The sequence below is a fragment of the Epinephelus moara genome, chromosome 6 (assembly GCF_006386435.1).
Source record: "Epinephelus moara isolate mb chromosome 6, YSFRI_EMoa_1.0, whole genome shotgun sequence".
Lineage (NCBI taxonomy): Eukaryota > Metazoa > Chordata > Actinopteri > Perciformes > Serranidae > Epinephelus > Epinephelus moara.
Window position 1 is genome coordinate 29584250 of NC_065511.1, and position 17588 is coordinate 29601837.

The window sequence follows — 17588 nt, forward strand, 5'->3', positions numbered from 1 at the left end:
CTCATTCACATTCTAGCTGTTGCAGTCAGAAGGTCGATTGCACTGCAAACAGTCTCCTCTGGTTACACCTGAGTTGGCTCTCATTCACTAACCCCTCATGCACTCCCTTGCCCGACATTTTGACTGACACTTTCATGAGCTGCCTGTGCATTAGCGGTCTTGACGAGCTGCGGGGGGGACAGGGGGAGGAGGGGGTGGGGGGGCCGCCCAGCTATCTGATTCTCCTATTACACACGACTGGCTGGCAGACAGGGAGAGGACACAGGATAGCCTGTTGATAGCGGACAGAGAATGAGCCTTACTGATCTGAGAATGTGAGGAGAATGTCGGAGCAGCAGGAAGGACGATTGCTGCGCCTGTGCACATGAGGAGGAGAGGGGAAGAGGAGGGTGAGGGCTTGGAAATGCAATCATGTCTGAGGTTGTGGGAGTAAAAAACAACCTTGAAATGTGCCAACTGCCAAGCTGTTTCAAGTGAAGCCGATTTTTTGAGGGGGGAAACAACAGTCAAAAAAACAAAAACCCAGAGTGTGGGGAGCAATTTAACCATCACCAATTTAGATGTCTCTTTGTTTTATGTGTGTACACGTCATCCTACCTGGGTTAAAGTGCCACTCATGGTCTCCTGAAGACGACACCAGCGCCACCAGGACTGTGATCACAGTGACAGGAAACAGCCGCAGGTTTGGCAAGGCCATGACGGCAGCAACACACCTGGTTACCTGTCCGGGGACACACTGATGTCCACAGGCATACCTGTCGTAGAAAAAAAAAAATTATAATTACATCCACTTTAGGATTCTTGTCTTGTTGAAACTGCACCAAACACCATGAAACCACATATTAAAATGAAATATTTATATTTTCACGCCCACATACATTACGCATGCACACATACAGCTCTAGCCTGAGGCTGCTGAGTTCACAGGCTCACCATCACTGTCGATAACCCAACTCCCTCGATCAAATCCTCACAGTCTAAAGCACGCAGCATGTCTCGCAGTCGTTTGTTTCTCTGCGTTTTGCATTCTGAGCTCAGGCAATGGCCCAAACCCCAGAGGAGCAAGCACAAAGCCATATAACAAAGGCCACTTTCACACACTAATTTGTTTTTCTCTCTGGCAGCAGAATGCCATGATACAATAATACTTTCTTCAGAAAGGGTACAAGCAGCTTGGTAATTGAAGATGGTATAATTAGCCGGCCCCATTTACTCCCACAGAGTTTTTATTCCTCTTGTATTTGAAACTGATTTCAAACCCACTTTCCCTTAATATTGCGGAGCATATGTGGAGCACCCGGTCGGAGATGCTTGTTTGGAATAACTAACAAACAGATGAAGCTGTAAGATTGGAGAAATGAAAGCCACTAAGTGAGAGACGACAAATGTCAAAATATTTTGCGTTAATGGGGACGCAAATAAAGTCTTTGCTTGCGTAGTGCAAGGTAAATGAGTTGCTCACGATGTCATATCACGGACAATTTATGTGTGTTGTTGCGTGAGTTCTTGAAAGCTTAAAAACACCTCAGTTACCAGTTTATTAGGTACATCTAGCCAAATGCAGTCTAAAAGCCCAGACACACCAAACTGACATTAAGGACTAGTAGCAAGAAAGGCAGATGTTGCATCGCCTCAAAGCGTCATCCTCCAAGACTGAAAAATGAAGCTAATGTAGAAGTGCCAAAAAGCCTGATGCAAAAAAACAGTGTTGGTCTCTATAGCTAATTTCAGCATTTATGAAAACTGTCCAAGGGTGACTTTTTTTTATAACTCACCTGTTTAAAGGTTATTCACGCTTAAAGTTACATATATTCAAGGGCGGGGCCGCTTGACTGTGAGGTGTCAGTACAATCTATAAATCAGATCCACCCCTTGTTCCACCACAACTCCACACTCTTGTACAAATATGGTGACTTCTGGCTCCAAAAAAATCAAGCTGGCTTCAAAACAGCAGTCCACAAACCACTGGGTAGCTACGTCCATTAGTTTATACAGTCTGTGGTCACCTACAGCTGCCTGCATCTTGGCCAAACAGTTGCATTTGAACACACCACAAAGACTACAGCCAATGGCTGACTAGCATGTACGTTCTGAGCCTGTGTGAGAGGGAATAACTCTCAATACCAGCAGACAGTGGTAGTCTGTATTCATTATTCAAAATGGGGAACCAGAAGACTGATAGGACAGATTCAGGAAGCTAGTTAGCCAGTTTGCACATTAACAACTGGAAATTTATCGTATGCTAGTGAACAATGACAGAAACAATTACAAACTGTTTCTGAATTGGCCAAAAAACAGGCGACAAGGGCCAACAAGTACCAACAGTATGTGAAACACTGCAAAAACTAGGGCAACAGACGCTTACTGACAGACAGCCCGACACCGACCAACGGACGACCGACGGCTTGGTGTGTCAGGGTCCTAAAACAACAGTCATACAATATCTCTTCATGAGAGCTATACTATTCAGTTTTTGTTTAAACAGTTGAAGAGAGGTGTTGATTCAACTTTATGATCAATTTGGAGGATGTAGTTCATATTGCATTGTACAGAGAGGTGTTTCTAATACTTAGACTGCCCTCATATTAATGAGGTGGAGACAAATCTTAGGAACACCTCAGTATAATGTAACACAGTAATACACTGGCAACTGAGAGTAGACCTACAATGTTTTTAAAACGACTATATATGTGATGTCGAATATGTGAATCATACAGAGAAAATAAGCACATTTCATTGCTTCATCCCTCGTGTATATTTTATTTTTAAGACGTGTTTGAGGAAGACTTCCAGTGGTGAAGCAAGAGGGAGGAAAGAAACCTTGTGATAAGTGGAAGTCTGAAGTAGGAGTGACAGCTGGGAGAGACAGAGAGGCCAGGCTGTCTTCCCTGTAGACCCTCTGTGTTTCGGCTTCATCTCTGACTAGACTGGGACAGGCCGACAGCTGACACACAGCTGTAGTGACAGAAGATCGGAGGGAGGGGGAGTCGTCGAGGGAGTCAGGGAGGGGGAATGTATGGAAACAGAGTGAATAGTGGAGTTAGCTCAGCCACAACAGGGCGGAGACGGTGGAACAAGAGCAGCGATGACATGGGTACATGTGTGTGTGTTTGGGAGGTGGTGTAGAGAGGGTGACTTATGGCCTTGTGTGGTGTGTGTATGCATGGGTCCGTGGGGCGCGTATGTGGGCACAGAGAGGGGATAGCCAGCCAGTGCAGCTGTCCTGAATGGGAGACACAACGCAACCGATACACGGTGCATGTGTTCCAAGTGGGGAGAGAAAGGGAGTCTGACATCTTTTTTTTTCTTTGCAGAAAAAACACCCAAGTTGTCCAGATGAGTAAGTATGTGTGCAAGTATGCCACATGACAAAAAGCTGAAATATGGGGCTTACTGGACTAAGCTGCGTGTGCAAAATCAGAGCTGAGAATCGGATGACTGGGGCCACAAATCACCATAACAACCACCATGATATCAACAAACATTATTCTCAACACTGTCTCATCACCGTTTTTTCAATGAAAGGGGGGAAACAACCTTTTATCCAACACACCACAGAGAGATGGAGACTTCATAAAACAGGAGAAGACAAATGCTCATGGTGAGCAGTAACAAAAGTGGCCACAGCCATCTGAGAACATTGTTGTTGGAAAAGTCAAGTGGTGTTGAACAGCTGTGGTTAGTGCTCAGAGTGAGGCAGAAGGACCTGCTGTGTTCTGAAGGAGGCAGCACAGTGTGGAGCCCAATCTACACTCTCACATTTTGTTTCGGCTAATCCATACGCAGCACTAATGAATATGAGCAGCTGCTGTTTCTGTCCCGCACAACAAAACACAACTGACAAGAGAGAGGCAGAGTCGAGAGCAGAGAGAGACACAGGAGAACGTTTTTAGTTAGCAGCCATTGCATCATTAAAGATAGTTTGCCAGAGTCTCTATAATTAGATTGCTTCAGTGAAAAGCTGGCAGGACCGCCTTGGCAATGGTTAGCGTCTTTTCTAGAGAGCCCCTCACACTGGAACCGAATGTTTGCATTCGTTAATCTTTCCAGTTGTATAATGAAGCCAATCCAAATGTCAGCAGTGACCTCAAGGATTATTCAGGTGGTTTTGCATGTTTTAGCCCATTAACTGCAAATTGTGTATGCTTTACATCACTGCTGAGAACATCATAACTTATTGGCTTTTTGTGATTTACACGTTCCAGACAGCCATTAGTTTAAGATTGTGTCAGTAGAGTATAAAATCAACTTCCAGAGACTCGAAACCTAAGAGAGGTAATCAATCACAGCCGTTATTTAGCCCACATTTTTCTGTTACAGTTGCATAATCAACATCCGAGACTTGAAAGAGCTGCTGAACAGCAATATGTCAAAAGCCAGAAACCAGCAAACTTACAATATGCTTTTCACAATGATTGGTTATTATTCAGTTTTGATTTGGGAGCAACAAATCATTGAAACGCCAAGGTTCTTAGCAGCCAAACTCACTATGTTGGTTGAGAGTTGCTGGACAGGGATGGCAGTGTCGATCAGTCATTCAGTAACCCTTTGTCTTGATATCTAAACTACTATTAGATGGACTCATGGGTGTAGATTTCAGGGGGGACACAGGGGGCATGTCCCCCTCAATATTTTTGTTAATATTTAACATGTGGATTTGTCCCTTCCGATAAAAGCATGAAAGTAGCAGAGGACTTTTATTTTGACAAATTAAAGACACCATAAATTAATGCAAAAAAGGTACAAATTGGTGTTTAAAAGAGATGCATTGAAACAAAACTTATACCTTTGGATGGACTGCTGTGAAATTCTATAAAGACATGTATGGTCCCCAGAGGATAAATTATACTGACTTTGGTTATCTGACTAGTGTTTCACCTAGAGGCCTGACAGGCTGCCATGCCAACCAGACAGGCCAAAGAAAAAAATCAATTTTTAATGGAAAAAAAAAAAAAAAGCCAAACATCCATTCATTCAGAAATAACTTGTTTGGGGTGGCCTGTTTTGAAACATGAGCCAACCTCTGCGTCGTTGCCTGGGAAACTCTCGATGCAATGAGGGTGCCAGTGTTATCATAGTCCCTTCAGATAACTGCAGAGTGTGAGCGTATTGGATGCAGGTTAGCTAAGTTGAGTAGGGTTTCCTTACCACTGCCTTGAAGGGGCGGCCATGGAGCGGAGCACAGGAGAGTGAACAGGTGAAGGGAACATTATTCAAGTTGACGACAGCTTGTTACGTTACATGCAATAAAGCCTTATACATAAAACTTGTTGCTCTCGCAACTGCAATATTAGCTGCTCTGTTTCAACAATGTCAGGCTGATAAAATGTGCATGAAGGCTGAAATTCAACAGTGCTGTTCTGTTGTGAGATGCCTAAACCAATGGTGAGTAAGAAGAAGTGGAAATAATACATCCATCCACCCATCCATTTTCATCCGCTTATCAGGGACCGGGTCACAGGGGCAGCAGGCCAAGCAAAGCACCCCAGACGTCCCTCTCTCCAGCAACGCTTTCCAGCTTCTCCCCAGGGGCCCAAAGGCGTTACCAGGCCGGATGAGATATATAATCTCTCCAGCATGTTCTGGGTCTGCCCTGGGGCCTTCTACCAGTGGGACGTGCCCGAAACACCTCCAACGGTGGGTGCCCAGGAGGCATCGTGATCAGATGTCCGAACCACCTCAACTGACCCCTTTCAACGCGGCTCTACTCTGAACTCCCCCCCAGATGTCTGGGCTCCTTACCCTATCTCTAAGGCTGAGCCCAGCCACCCCACAGAGGAAACTCATTTCAGCCGCTTGTATCCGCAATCTCACTCTTTCGGTCACTACCCAGGGCTCATGACCATAGGTGAGGGTTGGGATGTAGATGGACCAATAAATCAAAAGCTTCGCCTTCCAGCTCAGCTCCCTCTTCACACAATTAACATAATACATGCCATTTGATGAGCTATGAATAGAAGAAAAAGTCCACCAGCCACTTGACTAATTCAGCTATAATATGATAAACTTAGTTGGTGAACATGGTAAACTTAATCAGTATGGTACCCTTGTCACTTTGAGCATGTTAGCGTGCCAATCATAGCAGTACTATACAGCCTGACAGAGCCGCTAGCATGGCTGGAAGCTGTTAAGTCTTGTTGAAACATACCCTGCTCTCATCTGCATGATGATAACATAATGCTGACAAAATAATGGATTATAAGCATGTGTTAGCTGCGGAGGTTGCTGCTTGGGTGAAACCGACTGCTGCATAAAAGGTACTTAATGTGTCTAAAATGTACTGTATCATTTGGAAAATAGTCAGCAGTGACATAAAGGATATGCTCTGTAGGCATGTTAAAACTTTTAAGCGTTGTTTCTTCTACTACTACTCTTCTCCAAACTGTATTGTCTTTCTTGTCCACACACAGACCTCTTTGTGTGAAGTCTCCAATCACAGCAAGATAGAGTAACACGCTGCCTCAGTTAGACATGACTAATGGCCAGTGGGAGACGGAAAGTAGCAAGCTCTTTGTTTTGGATTTCCATCAGTGTGTGAGGACGCTGGTGAGGTCGTACGCACCACTACCCTCTGAGTCCTAGAGAGAAGGAAGCCAGAATTAATCTTCAAACTTCACAACACTTTGAAGAGTGAGACTGTGCCAGCCACTGAAACAAGGTCATTTGATGGCTTTCCTGTAAACAGGCTTGTTTCTGTGTGACTCAGGGACGGTGTGAATGATCCCTGTGGGGCCCCTGTTTCCTTGTTTTCTACTGAAGACCCACTCCAAGGGCAGGCGTAAGTTGTTTGGTTGCATGTGGGGTTCCTTTTTTCATCTTGAAAGAATTTCCTTCAGCTGACTTTGGTTAGGTATCAAAATATCATTCAGGGTTATATTTCCTACTCCACCTTAGGCTGTAAAGACGGAGGCTGGGGACATTTGCTCTTAAAACTGAAAAAAGAGGCGGTGCACTTGATATGTCAGGAAGCTGGCCCTGCTGTTGGTCATAGTGCTGGTCATACATTGGTCATCACATTGTACAGCTGTGTGTCACAATATTCATCTATACATGGAAGTGCCAGTCACCACTGTGGAATTTGATTTTACTGAGTTTTACCAGAGGTTGAGGAAACAGGAGGGAAGAATGGATGAGTCACTTAAACAGGGTAATGAGAGCTGAAGGAGAAGGCAGCAACGGTGGCCGAGTCAGAAAAAAACAAATTAAAAAGCAGCAACAAGAAAAGGAGAAAGTGTAACAGCATGTGACTAAAGGATGACTGAAGGAGGCAGTGAATCACGATGAAACACTGAAGGAAGCATGGCAAGGGGATTGTAAGAGAAAAACGTGTTTCCAGGAATAGTTAAGTTGTACCAAACATCATATGAGTCATTGAGACGGCTCAGCTTTCACCCAAAAAAAATCCCAATTCAAAACACATCTTCCTGGTTGCACAGACAAAGCAGGGCAGTACAGTGCAAAAACAAAGCTCATAACAAAATCAATTCACGAGCAAACACCGGTGTTAGTTTAGCACAGGGGCTCATGAGCCGAGGCTCGAGGGTCGGGCAAAAACAGATAAAAAATGAATGTAATAAAGTTGGGTTCATTAGCATGCAGCTACACAAAGCTGAAATCAATCATAACTAAAGAGTGCAACTTCCATCTTCTCCCTTTTCACTGCCTGCTTTATACTTGGAAGAAAGTCCACTTGGCCCCTCAGTCCATACCAGTTGCAGCACTGCTCAGCATATCTGCATGGCAGACAGAGACAAATGGTGACTGATTACCACAGGTTGGTCTGGCAAATGAAGAATGCCTTCATCAACAGCAGCCGCACAAACCTATTTGTAAGTGTAGGGACAAAGCATTACACCAAGCTTGTAGCCAGAAACAATTTTTCTTTTGGCTTTCCTTTTTTTTTTGTGCGTATGGGTGGTCAAGTAACATGATGGTAGAAACTTGATTTGTGGAAGTGGCACACATCTAGAGAAGTTTCACACACATTGAAATGTATAAAATAGAGAAATGGGAATTCCCAAAACTGGATTGTGGCCACTTACTGCATCATGAATGTGCATCACTCACAACTGCTGTCAGCCCTGTCTCAAGGTCTGATTCTCAAAATACTGCATCGAAATGAAGCTGAGCATAAGTTCTATCAAAAAGACTTTCTTTATGCTATATTCATCTCCATCCCACTCCCACCGCTTCCTCCAATCAGCTGACTATAGGTGTTCCTTCGCCTTGTTAGCCAATCAAAATTTGCCACTATCTCCTTCAGCCATTCATGTTGCTACTGCCAATTTTAAATCTGTTCTCCTCTCAGCTCCTGTCAGCTGTTATTTTAGGCAAAATTGTTGCGCCCTCCTCCACTCCATTCACCTCCAGTCACCTTATCCAGAGCCCAGGACCAGCTCATCAAAAGCCCACTCCTCATCACATCCAAATCCTCAGCTCCCTCTTCATCTCATCCCATCACCACCATTAACACCACCAACATCTACACTCCATGCGGGGAGGTTCCCTCATCTACCACGTCTTTACCATCCTCCTGGAATATATGACATCGCAATGGGGTCTAATCGGCAAAAACTTTTCACATTTCTCATACTTAAATATTAATTTTCTCATAACACGTTTCTCCTGATTGAATTGCAATTATCCACGTGGCAAAGTATAAATGTTGCCTTTACGCCAAGAACACAGTAAGCTGAATAACAGCAGGGAGAAAAAGGATTTTTCAAACAGCAAGCCACAGATCCTGACTGACGAGGTGCGGAGGCATGCCCATAAACTTTAGACGTGACAGAGAGAAACCGTATTTGAGATTTAATATCCCATTCTGTCAGTGTACTTCAGTTACCACTAACCCTGAAGACGCTAATAATTTAACTGTAACTGTGTGTGACAATTAGTGCTGATCTTTGTGAAATCGACTGTTTTTCCGTTGGGGCTCATTTGCAAAGAAAAGGGCAGATTCTGTGCCAAATATATGCCAGACAGTATAACCCAAATACATGCAAAGGAATGCTGAGATGCTATTTGCTTTGCAGCATATTTGAGGGTGCATTTCACTTTTTGCAGGTGCTTGGAAATTACATGGTTTCTTTTTGTCTTATTAGGTCTTATTAGTGCCGGTAGAGTGGCCGCAAAATCCGGACAATCCTTTTATGAATTTGCCCATGAATATTTGCATATAAGCAAGACCACAAACCCTGTAAAAGGACTGGGGAGCTCCACACCAAAATTCTGGTTATTTAACAGTCTGATCAGGGTGGGCAATCATCTGTGCCTACAGGCAGACGGGAGGGGGCTGTATCTGTCATATTGTATGTATTCATTGTATTCAGATGCTGTTCAGTAGTACCTGTTAGAGCTAGAACAATCAGCCAGCAGAATATATCAGCTGACATTAGCTCATTGCAGATATATACATAATAAAAAGGAATGCCAAAGATTGTAACTTAGAAAAAGTGTTTCCATTATGTAGCTGATCAGAAAGTGCTGACTAAGTTATTTTTCAGCTGTAAAATGTTCAAATCTTTAATAAACATATTTAAGGGATTCCAATCAAAATGACTATGTGACATAAAAAACAAATGTAAGTCAATACATCTTCATCAGATTCCTTAAATTCTCAAATACGCCCACAAAAATGCAGTTCCAGTCACAAGCTAGTTCCCGGTCTTTCCCTATTAAATTTCAACAGGCTTAATGTTGGTCCACCATAATGCATAAAGCACCGGGTTCTAGTGTTAGCAAACTAGGTCATTGTGTCCAATTGGCTTTCAGAAGAATATAGTTCAAACTCTTCTGCAATCTGCCCCACAATGTTCCAGTGCTCTAGGAGCAGTGTTGCTGTTATGTTGTCTTTGTCCTAGTAATGTTCATTTTTGGCAGCTGATTTGTGCAACCTTTGTGCCAATTAAAAGCTTGTTGAAAAAAAGGTGACGTTCGCAGGTTTGGCTTCTGTCGAGCCACAAATTAAAAAGCCACACCCAGGTAGATCCAAAATGTGTAGCTACAAGCCTGCAGTACAAACACAGTATTTAGTCTGGATCTTTTTTCTTCTTCTTTTTTTTCGATTATAGCTGTATCATTGTGCTCCAATATTATGGCATCTGCAGAGGCTATCAAAAGGAAATAAGCCTGATCAGATACACAAACAGTAACAACGCAGGAGGTGGATTGCTTGTACCGCAGAGTGAACTAGAAAACAAAATCTTCTGTGACAGCTAAAATGTGACAAAGAACAGAGAGTACAACACCAAAAAAATCCCACCAAGCAGAGGCCTTGTTAGCACCTCTAGCAACCAGCGGGATCCATACTGAGTCGGCTGTTCATTAGCTGCATCGTGTGAATCAAAGAGTGACGGAGAAAGGACTCTCTGCACACAAAGGAAAAACAGGAAAAAAAGAGCGTATTAGAAGTTCTTCTGGGAAACTGGTTTATGACTGACAGCAACTGGAGCACTGTTTCGGTTCCCAGGGCTTGATGCTTCATACATGTCAGTACATGACGTTTAACTGTTCTCAGCTCTTTTTGCTCCGAATAATTCGTCTGGAATGAAAGGAGAGGCGTTTCACTTTTTAGTGAAAGTGAGCTAATGAAAGACCTTTCTCACCTGCACTAAAAGTTAGGAGTCAGAGTTTCAAGCTGCTGCTGCATGAAAACGAGCCTTCCTCGCTACAGTGAGGGAAGATTAGTTCTGAGTTTGACCTTAGTTGAAGCGTGGGTGTAAAAATGATAATGAGAATCTAGCAGAGATATGTGGCAGCATTATCATGTTAATACGACAGCGTGGCAGCAGGGTGTATATGTGGGGATGGTTCCAGTTTGACACTGAGGCCGTTTCAGGGCTGCAGTGTGATGGCAAGCCGCAGCCCAATTCCCTGAATTCAATTTGCACAGTCTCACTGCCACCTGTCAGAGAACAAGTGAGAAGCAGAGGGGAGGATGGGGTGAAAGGAGAGGCATGTGACAGCACAGTGCTACTCTCACAATGAGCAGAGAGAAAACGGCCGGCGACCAAGATACAGGAAGACAGACAGACAGACAGACAGACAGAAGAATGCGATGGTGGAGGAAAACTCCCTTCAGCAACCGAACGAAGACACTCAGAATGACGGAGCGAGCGTGGGACAAAGGCAACTCTTTGCCCGCAGGAGGGTGAGAATTATTCATCCACTGAGCAGCTATTGAAACAGAGAGAGGGAAGGGGAGAAATGGAGGGAGGGAAACAAGGAGGGAAAGCTTGGAGAGAAGCAGAACAGCAGAAAGAGAGACCAGGTCAAACAGGAATGAGTTCAGTGAGACTCAGCATTTTGAGTCAAAGTGAGAAAAACAGTCAGGCCGAAGCCAGCCCTCTAACAGATGTCTTCGTCTCATTTCTAATGAATGACAGCTGAGCAGTGAGAAAAGATTTTCAGACGTCTTTGAGCTGTTTGATGTTTAGCTACTGCAATGGGCAAACCAAAAAATATACTCACATAAAAGCAAAAAGTGTTGTGACCTGATTATTATAAAGACTAGGCTTTGCTGAAACTCTACACACACACACACACACGCACTGCTAAAAGCCTCAGGCACAGGCTGATACCTCTATCACACTTGCAGTCCTCCTCCTCCTCCCTCTCAGCAGGAAAAAAAGCCTCCTAAAAAGAGCTAAATTACACATCACACAACAGTTTCCTGATGCTAATATGCCCCTCTAAACCCCTGGGAGGGAAAGACAGACAGGTCCGCCCCACTCAACGTGGATGTCGTTACAATTCAAATGCATCTCACGAAGAGAAGTCATATTAAAAAAGAAGTTCACCTTTTATGTTGTACAAAATTTTCTTCAATGTTCCAACAAGGTTTCAAAAGCACTTACTTTGCCAGAAGCCATTAGTACTTATTAGTGATATACTGAGCCACGAGAGGCATGGTGTGTGCTCGCAACTCAAGACGAAAACACCACCACAGTGTGAGGATTTGGACAGAGATGAAAAAAAAAACTGAAGAGAAAGAAAGAGTGAGAGGGAGAGAACAGAGCACACACGCTGGCTTTCAAGTTTCAGAGAGTTTCCATCTTTCATAAGGTTTGTCTGGCTTTTTCCAGAAGCGATAACTTCAGCTGCCAGTTGTTGGGGAGATGTGTGAAAGCGCTCAACATGATTCATGGTTGTTTTCAGCTCACAGGATTTAGCATTAGTAACCTTTAGTCATTAGATCATCAACTTACCTCAACAGCACATGATTTTAAGGGGAATTCCACCAATTATACACATCAGAGTGTGTTTACAGGAGAACTACTGTATATGTGGAAAAAAGTTGTACAAAGATTTTTTGTGGCTCCAGAGGGAGGCTTATCAGACCTCTAAGCTGCTCTTCATCTCTGCTTGAGGCTACCTGCTTGAGGCTACATCATCTGCTACCAGCATAACACACCCAAATCTCTGGGCTAACTGTTGTCGGTCAACTTGCATTGTGGGTAATGTATACGGCAGGTTGTGACAAGGAAGAAGAATGCATTGTATTAAAAAAGCCAATATCTGCTGTTTCAATTTTGTTCCTTTTGTTTTAGGGCCCTGACACACGAAGCTGACAGTCAGCTGTAGGTCAATGTCGGGCCGTCAGTGAGCGTTTGACACCCTAGCTTTAGCGGTGTGTCCCACAACACTGGCAATAGTGTCCTTGTCAGCTTTTATTTGGCAGGCGACAGCATGTTGGATCCATGGTGGAGCCCATCAGTGAATAAAATCCCTCTGATTCGCCATTCAGCTCAGTGCAAAAGCAAACAAACAACTTAAGTCAAGAGGGCATGAGATCGAAACAAACTTCTTATATGGAGGTAAAATTAATTTTTTTTAGCAATTGAGCTCTTAGCATAAACAGTCTGTAATCATTTAACTGTTCACTAGTGCCCGGTAAATATGATTTGTTCTTTCAACATCCAGTTGTGTTGCTAATGTGCTAACTGGCTAACTAGTGTCTTGAATCCATCCTGTCTGCCTTCCAGTTTCCCTTTTTGAATGATGAAGACAGACTACTGCCGTCTGCTGGTATGGAGTTATTTCGTCTCATGTAGAACATTATGTGCTATTTAGCCATTGGTTGTAGTCTTTGTGGTGTGTTCACACAGGCGACGTGAGGCGATGCAGCAGTTTTCCTTCATCGCCACTATTTCTTTGATGTCGGTTTGGTGTGTCTGCGCCTTTAAACTGTCCAAGAAAGTCTGACAATGTCATAGGAGTGCAATATATGGGGGTACTTGAGAGAGAATTTTATTTTTGAGTCATAAAACATGTAACACAGTTGAGAAATTACACATTAGAGAGATGTTACTTGCCAAGTTCTACATTTTTTGTAATTTTATCTAAATGAAATATATCACATATTAGCCCCCCAAAAATAGGCCACTGTTAATTTTGGGACTTATGCAGAGGCATTTCTGCAGGCTCCTGAGGTAAAATGAGGCATCAAGCCAAGGACGTGAGATACCTTGATAAGATAGTGTGACAAATTCTTTGAAAAAAACCCTCAGCAGCCAAAATATAACCCCAGTTTGCTTACATCCAGGCAGCAACATTGTTATCTAAGCAGGGCACCCTCGACGGGAAGAGCAAACAGATAAATGAGGAGACTCACAGGGACGATAGGAGAGGGTGAGATGGATGAGCAGAGGAAGGAGGGGGAGTGGGATAAATGAAACATCTAGTGCTGCTTCAAAGGGAATGGTGAGATAGGAGATGAGGAGGGAGGATGTGTGCTCCATGTTAGATGTAAGGAGAGAGACAGATTGCCAGAATGATCAATTAGGGGATCAAAAGTATGTTGGATGTCAGGGTGGGATAGAGGGGTAATCTGAAAGAAGGTAGGACTTTGGAGATGGAGATTCACTGAGAGGAAATCAAATAAAGACTTGAGAACTTACTGACAACTAAAGCCCAAGAACACCACAGATCTCACTTTGAAGTGTCACCACCCATTACTCGAAGAAATTTGTTTCTGTGACAGTCCAGGCGAGCTCGCTCTGCATGTGACCACACATACGGGCGAAATGCAATTGAAGAGTCCAGCTGTCTAGACTTGAGCGGAAATTGGTTTAGGAAAACAGGGTGGACAGTTGAGTCCTGCCTTCAATTGGTTTCATTTCCCATTAGCAGGGGACTGTAGAGAGGAGAGGCAAGGAACCGTGTCGTGTCTTTGGACTTAAATGAATTCTTCCACCGGCCTCGCTCGGCCTGCCAGGAGCCAATTACGGGCAAACACTGAACTTAGCCGAGCTGCTGCCTAATGCATGATCGTTGTGAGAAAAGTCACGTAAAGGAGGTCTTATGGATGGAAAACGCCATTATCGTTATTGTGTTCTTTCATGAGGTCACATTGGCTACACTGCCATAAAGATCAGGCAACTGTGCAAAACATGCAATTCAGTTATTGTGCGTCAGGATCTGCCCTTGGGATTTGGATTCGTATCCACCTATTAAAAGTCTTTTCAGATTGGTCGACAAACAGAAACCCAAAGGCAAAGTCACAAAGCATGTCAGCCACCAAAACAAAGACGCAGAGAGGGGACAAAAGACTGAGGTCAATGATCTACCAAACTACACAAATCAGTGCTCCCACTGTGAAGACAAAACCCTGCCTCTATGTGTGTGTGAGCTTGCACGCAAGCACGCATCTGGAGTGTTTTCAATCACAAAACAACAGCAATCATGCAAAACTGCAGTTAAAAAACCCTGGTTCATTTTTTCTTGTCTCGTACATAAAAAAAACATCTTTTCAAGCCTTTTGTTGCAGAGTCTTAAAATGTCTAAAGACCGACACAAAACAAATAACAAACAGCCATTTTTCAGACACTGTCAGACAAATTACTTTGCTCTGTGCATACTTCTCCACAAATCATATTATGCAATTAATGTCATTTTCTCCTAAGCCTGCCAAGACAAAGGCAAATCAATTAAAAAAAGCTGTTCCTCACTATGCATACGCAATTATACTCACATAACTGGTCTTTCCAACTATTTAATATGTTCTGCTGCGTCTCCTCTGCTGGACTGCACAGCTGATAAAAAGCAGTTAAGCAGGGCCAGCGGCTCTCGTGGGATGCTGTTGGAGACTTAACAGCCAGATGCCCATTAGACAGGGATCCAGCAGACCTGTGGTTGCTGTGAGGGACTGTGTGTATACCCACGCTCAGGGCTCCTCCTTACATTATGCCCCTGCCTTACAGATGCAAAGCGGGAGGGATGGGGAGAGAGAAAATTATCCTTTATTGCCTCTCTATCTATTGGCAAATAGCACAGACACCCCCCTCCACCTACTCCCCCTCCTAACAGTCCAACAATGCTACAACTCCTCTGGACTGCTTGCTCAGTCCCACGGCCAACAAACTACCCACATCTACAGTTTTTCATGTGGTGGGAGAGGTGACTGCCCGCTGCACTGCACACCCACTGAAGCCCATTGTGCACTCCTCAATCAGGCCACCTCCGCCTCTCTGCAAGGCATGCACAAACACACAGGAACAGGCTGGCAACAGAAACACATGCAATCACACCCACATTTTCACCTCTCTCCTCCTGTCTCTTCCTGCTATAAACAAACAAACTCAGGCAGCGAGATAAAAATATGCATTTTCAGAGCAGAACTTTTTTTCCTCTCGATTCCTACACCATCCTGTTCACAGAGGAGACGAGAATCATTTATTAGACCTCATGATTGATTCACTCTCAGCAGCCTCTTTTTTTCTGGCTCATGAAAAACACAAGATGTGTATTCAGTTCAAAGTCCAAACCTTCGGGCAGCTCCTCCCCAGAGTTTGAAAATGTTTTCTGTATCAACACAGGTTCTCCTCTTAAGCACAAGGCCGCCTTGCAACGAGTTCAGGTTTGATTCTGGTGGCTGATAAGCTCCCCAAAGAAAGAATCAACTCATTTAAAGGCCAGAGGTGACTGAAACCACAGCGGATTGTCTTATTGTGAGGTCACAGGGTTAATGATGGGTGTGATGACCACCACCTGGATGTGTGGAGGTCATCCTAAACATTACACATTTTACTGACCCATTCATTAGGGCTGCTGCAGTTTTAAAGCCTGACGTGCCAAGAAGAATGACTTTTGTTTGACTTGTGTGTGTGTTTTGTGAATGAGGTGCAATGTGGAGAATGGGTTTAGCAGACTGCAAAGAAAGGAAAGACTGGTGACAACTTAAACCATGTGACAGTTTGGGAGTTAGTGGCCATCAGACTGGGTAAGGATTGGAACTGATGCCGGGCAGATTGGAAGAAATAGAAGTCTAAAACGTGTGAAAGCAATGGTCTTGGCACAAATCAGGACTCAGAATAGTGTTTTAGGATCCACATTTAGAAAGATGTTGAACAGTCTGACCTGAGTCTAGACCATGATGTACACTGACAGAGTATTTCAGCTACGCAGTCGGCAAATGCCACAATGTATCTGCCACACAAACGTGCAGAGACCCGGAGCGCAACGTTACACCTCATATGCGCTTCTCAGCAGTCCGTGGCCACCGTCCAGAGCTGCTGTGCCCGCCTCACACCGAGACTTACAGACGCCAAGCCACAGAGTGAGAAGCAGACACACACACAGAGACACAGACAGCTAGAAATATCCGCTGCAATATTATTATAGCCGCTTATTATGGAGTAAAGTGCGCGGGGAGGAAACGCGCGAAGGGTTTAAAGGAGTTTGTCAGTACTTACCTAGAAGACACGGAGAAGTGTGCGTTGACAGCAGTCCAAACTTTTAGATGAAGTCTGTCTCAGACGAAGTAAAGCTGCCCTGACCAACACACGTCCACTGAATAATCCAAACTGTGCTCTGGAACAGTTGTTGCGCTCAGTGAACGACCTCTGTCAAAAGTCAGAAAACAACAAATTATCCGGAAACTGCTGAACGCATCGGCTGGTATTAAACCAGAAGCCGGACTTTCACTGGACACTCTTGGTGTGAATTTTAAAACTTGTCGACAGTGAGGGAGAATATTAAAAAAAAAAAAGAGCGAGAAACCTTCCAGGGTCCCTGCGCCTCGGCCCCTCTGTGAATCTGCGCCCCGGCAGCTCCAACCTCAGTCCGGGCTCAGCAGCCGGGCCAGCAGGCGCCACCAGGTGCTCATTTACATAACTGCACCGGCTGTGTCCAATCACAGCTCCGAGCAAGGTGTCTGATTGAATATTCCAGCAGGCACGCCGTCCAATCAGAGCTCCCAGTGGGCGGGAGCTGTGACCTTAACAACACAGGAGAAAGAAATTCAACGTGAAGCCTTTGGGGGCGATGGGAGTTTCTTTGTTACAACAACGCAGAGATTTGGGGAATATGATATATGATACAGCAGCAGGCAGAGGGCTCCCACCTTGTTAACCCTTTGCATGTAAGAAAATGTTTCTCTGCTGTTTTAAAACTGATTCTTAGGTTATTTAAACTTGTAAACTCGTTGAATGATCTGTTGTGCCTCTCAGCATCTGCCTGGGTCATTTAATGTGGACCCACAACACTCTGCCTTGGTATTTACCTCTGAAGGAAACTTTATTACAGAGTATTGGTGGTGTAACTGTATACCATTACTGCCCCTAGGCTATAATGACTTAGATTGAAGG

The 17588-nt window shown here is 44.2% G+C and overlaps 1 protein-coding gene across 4 annotated transcripts in view; it reads right to left on the reverse strand.

The window, feature by feature from the left end:
* The window catches only part of ddr1 (discoidin domain receptor tyrosine kinase 1), a 53754-nt gene extending 36685 nt beyond the window's left edge, over window positions 1-17069 (reverse strand). For 3 of the 4 annotated variants that reach the window (XM_050047343.1, XM_050047344.1, XM_050047345.1), the window contains exons 1-2: window positions 16695-17040; window positions 598-755 (exon numbers count right to left, since the gene is read on the reverse strand). In XM_050047343.1, coding sequence (XP_049903300.1) covers window positions 598-697 — 100 coding nt within the window. In that variant the 5' untranslated portion in view covers window positions 698-755; window positions 16695-17040. Of the gene's footprint in view, window positions 1-597; window positions 756-16694 lie in introns of all 4 variants that reach the window. The other variant, XM_050047342.1, reaches the window with a different exon arrangement.
* Window positions 17070-17588: the final 519 nt, after the last annotated feature.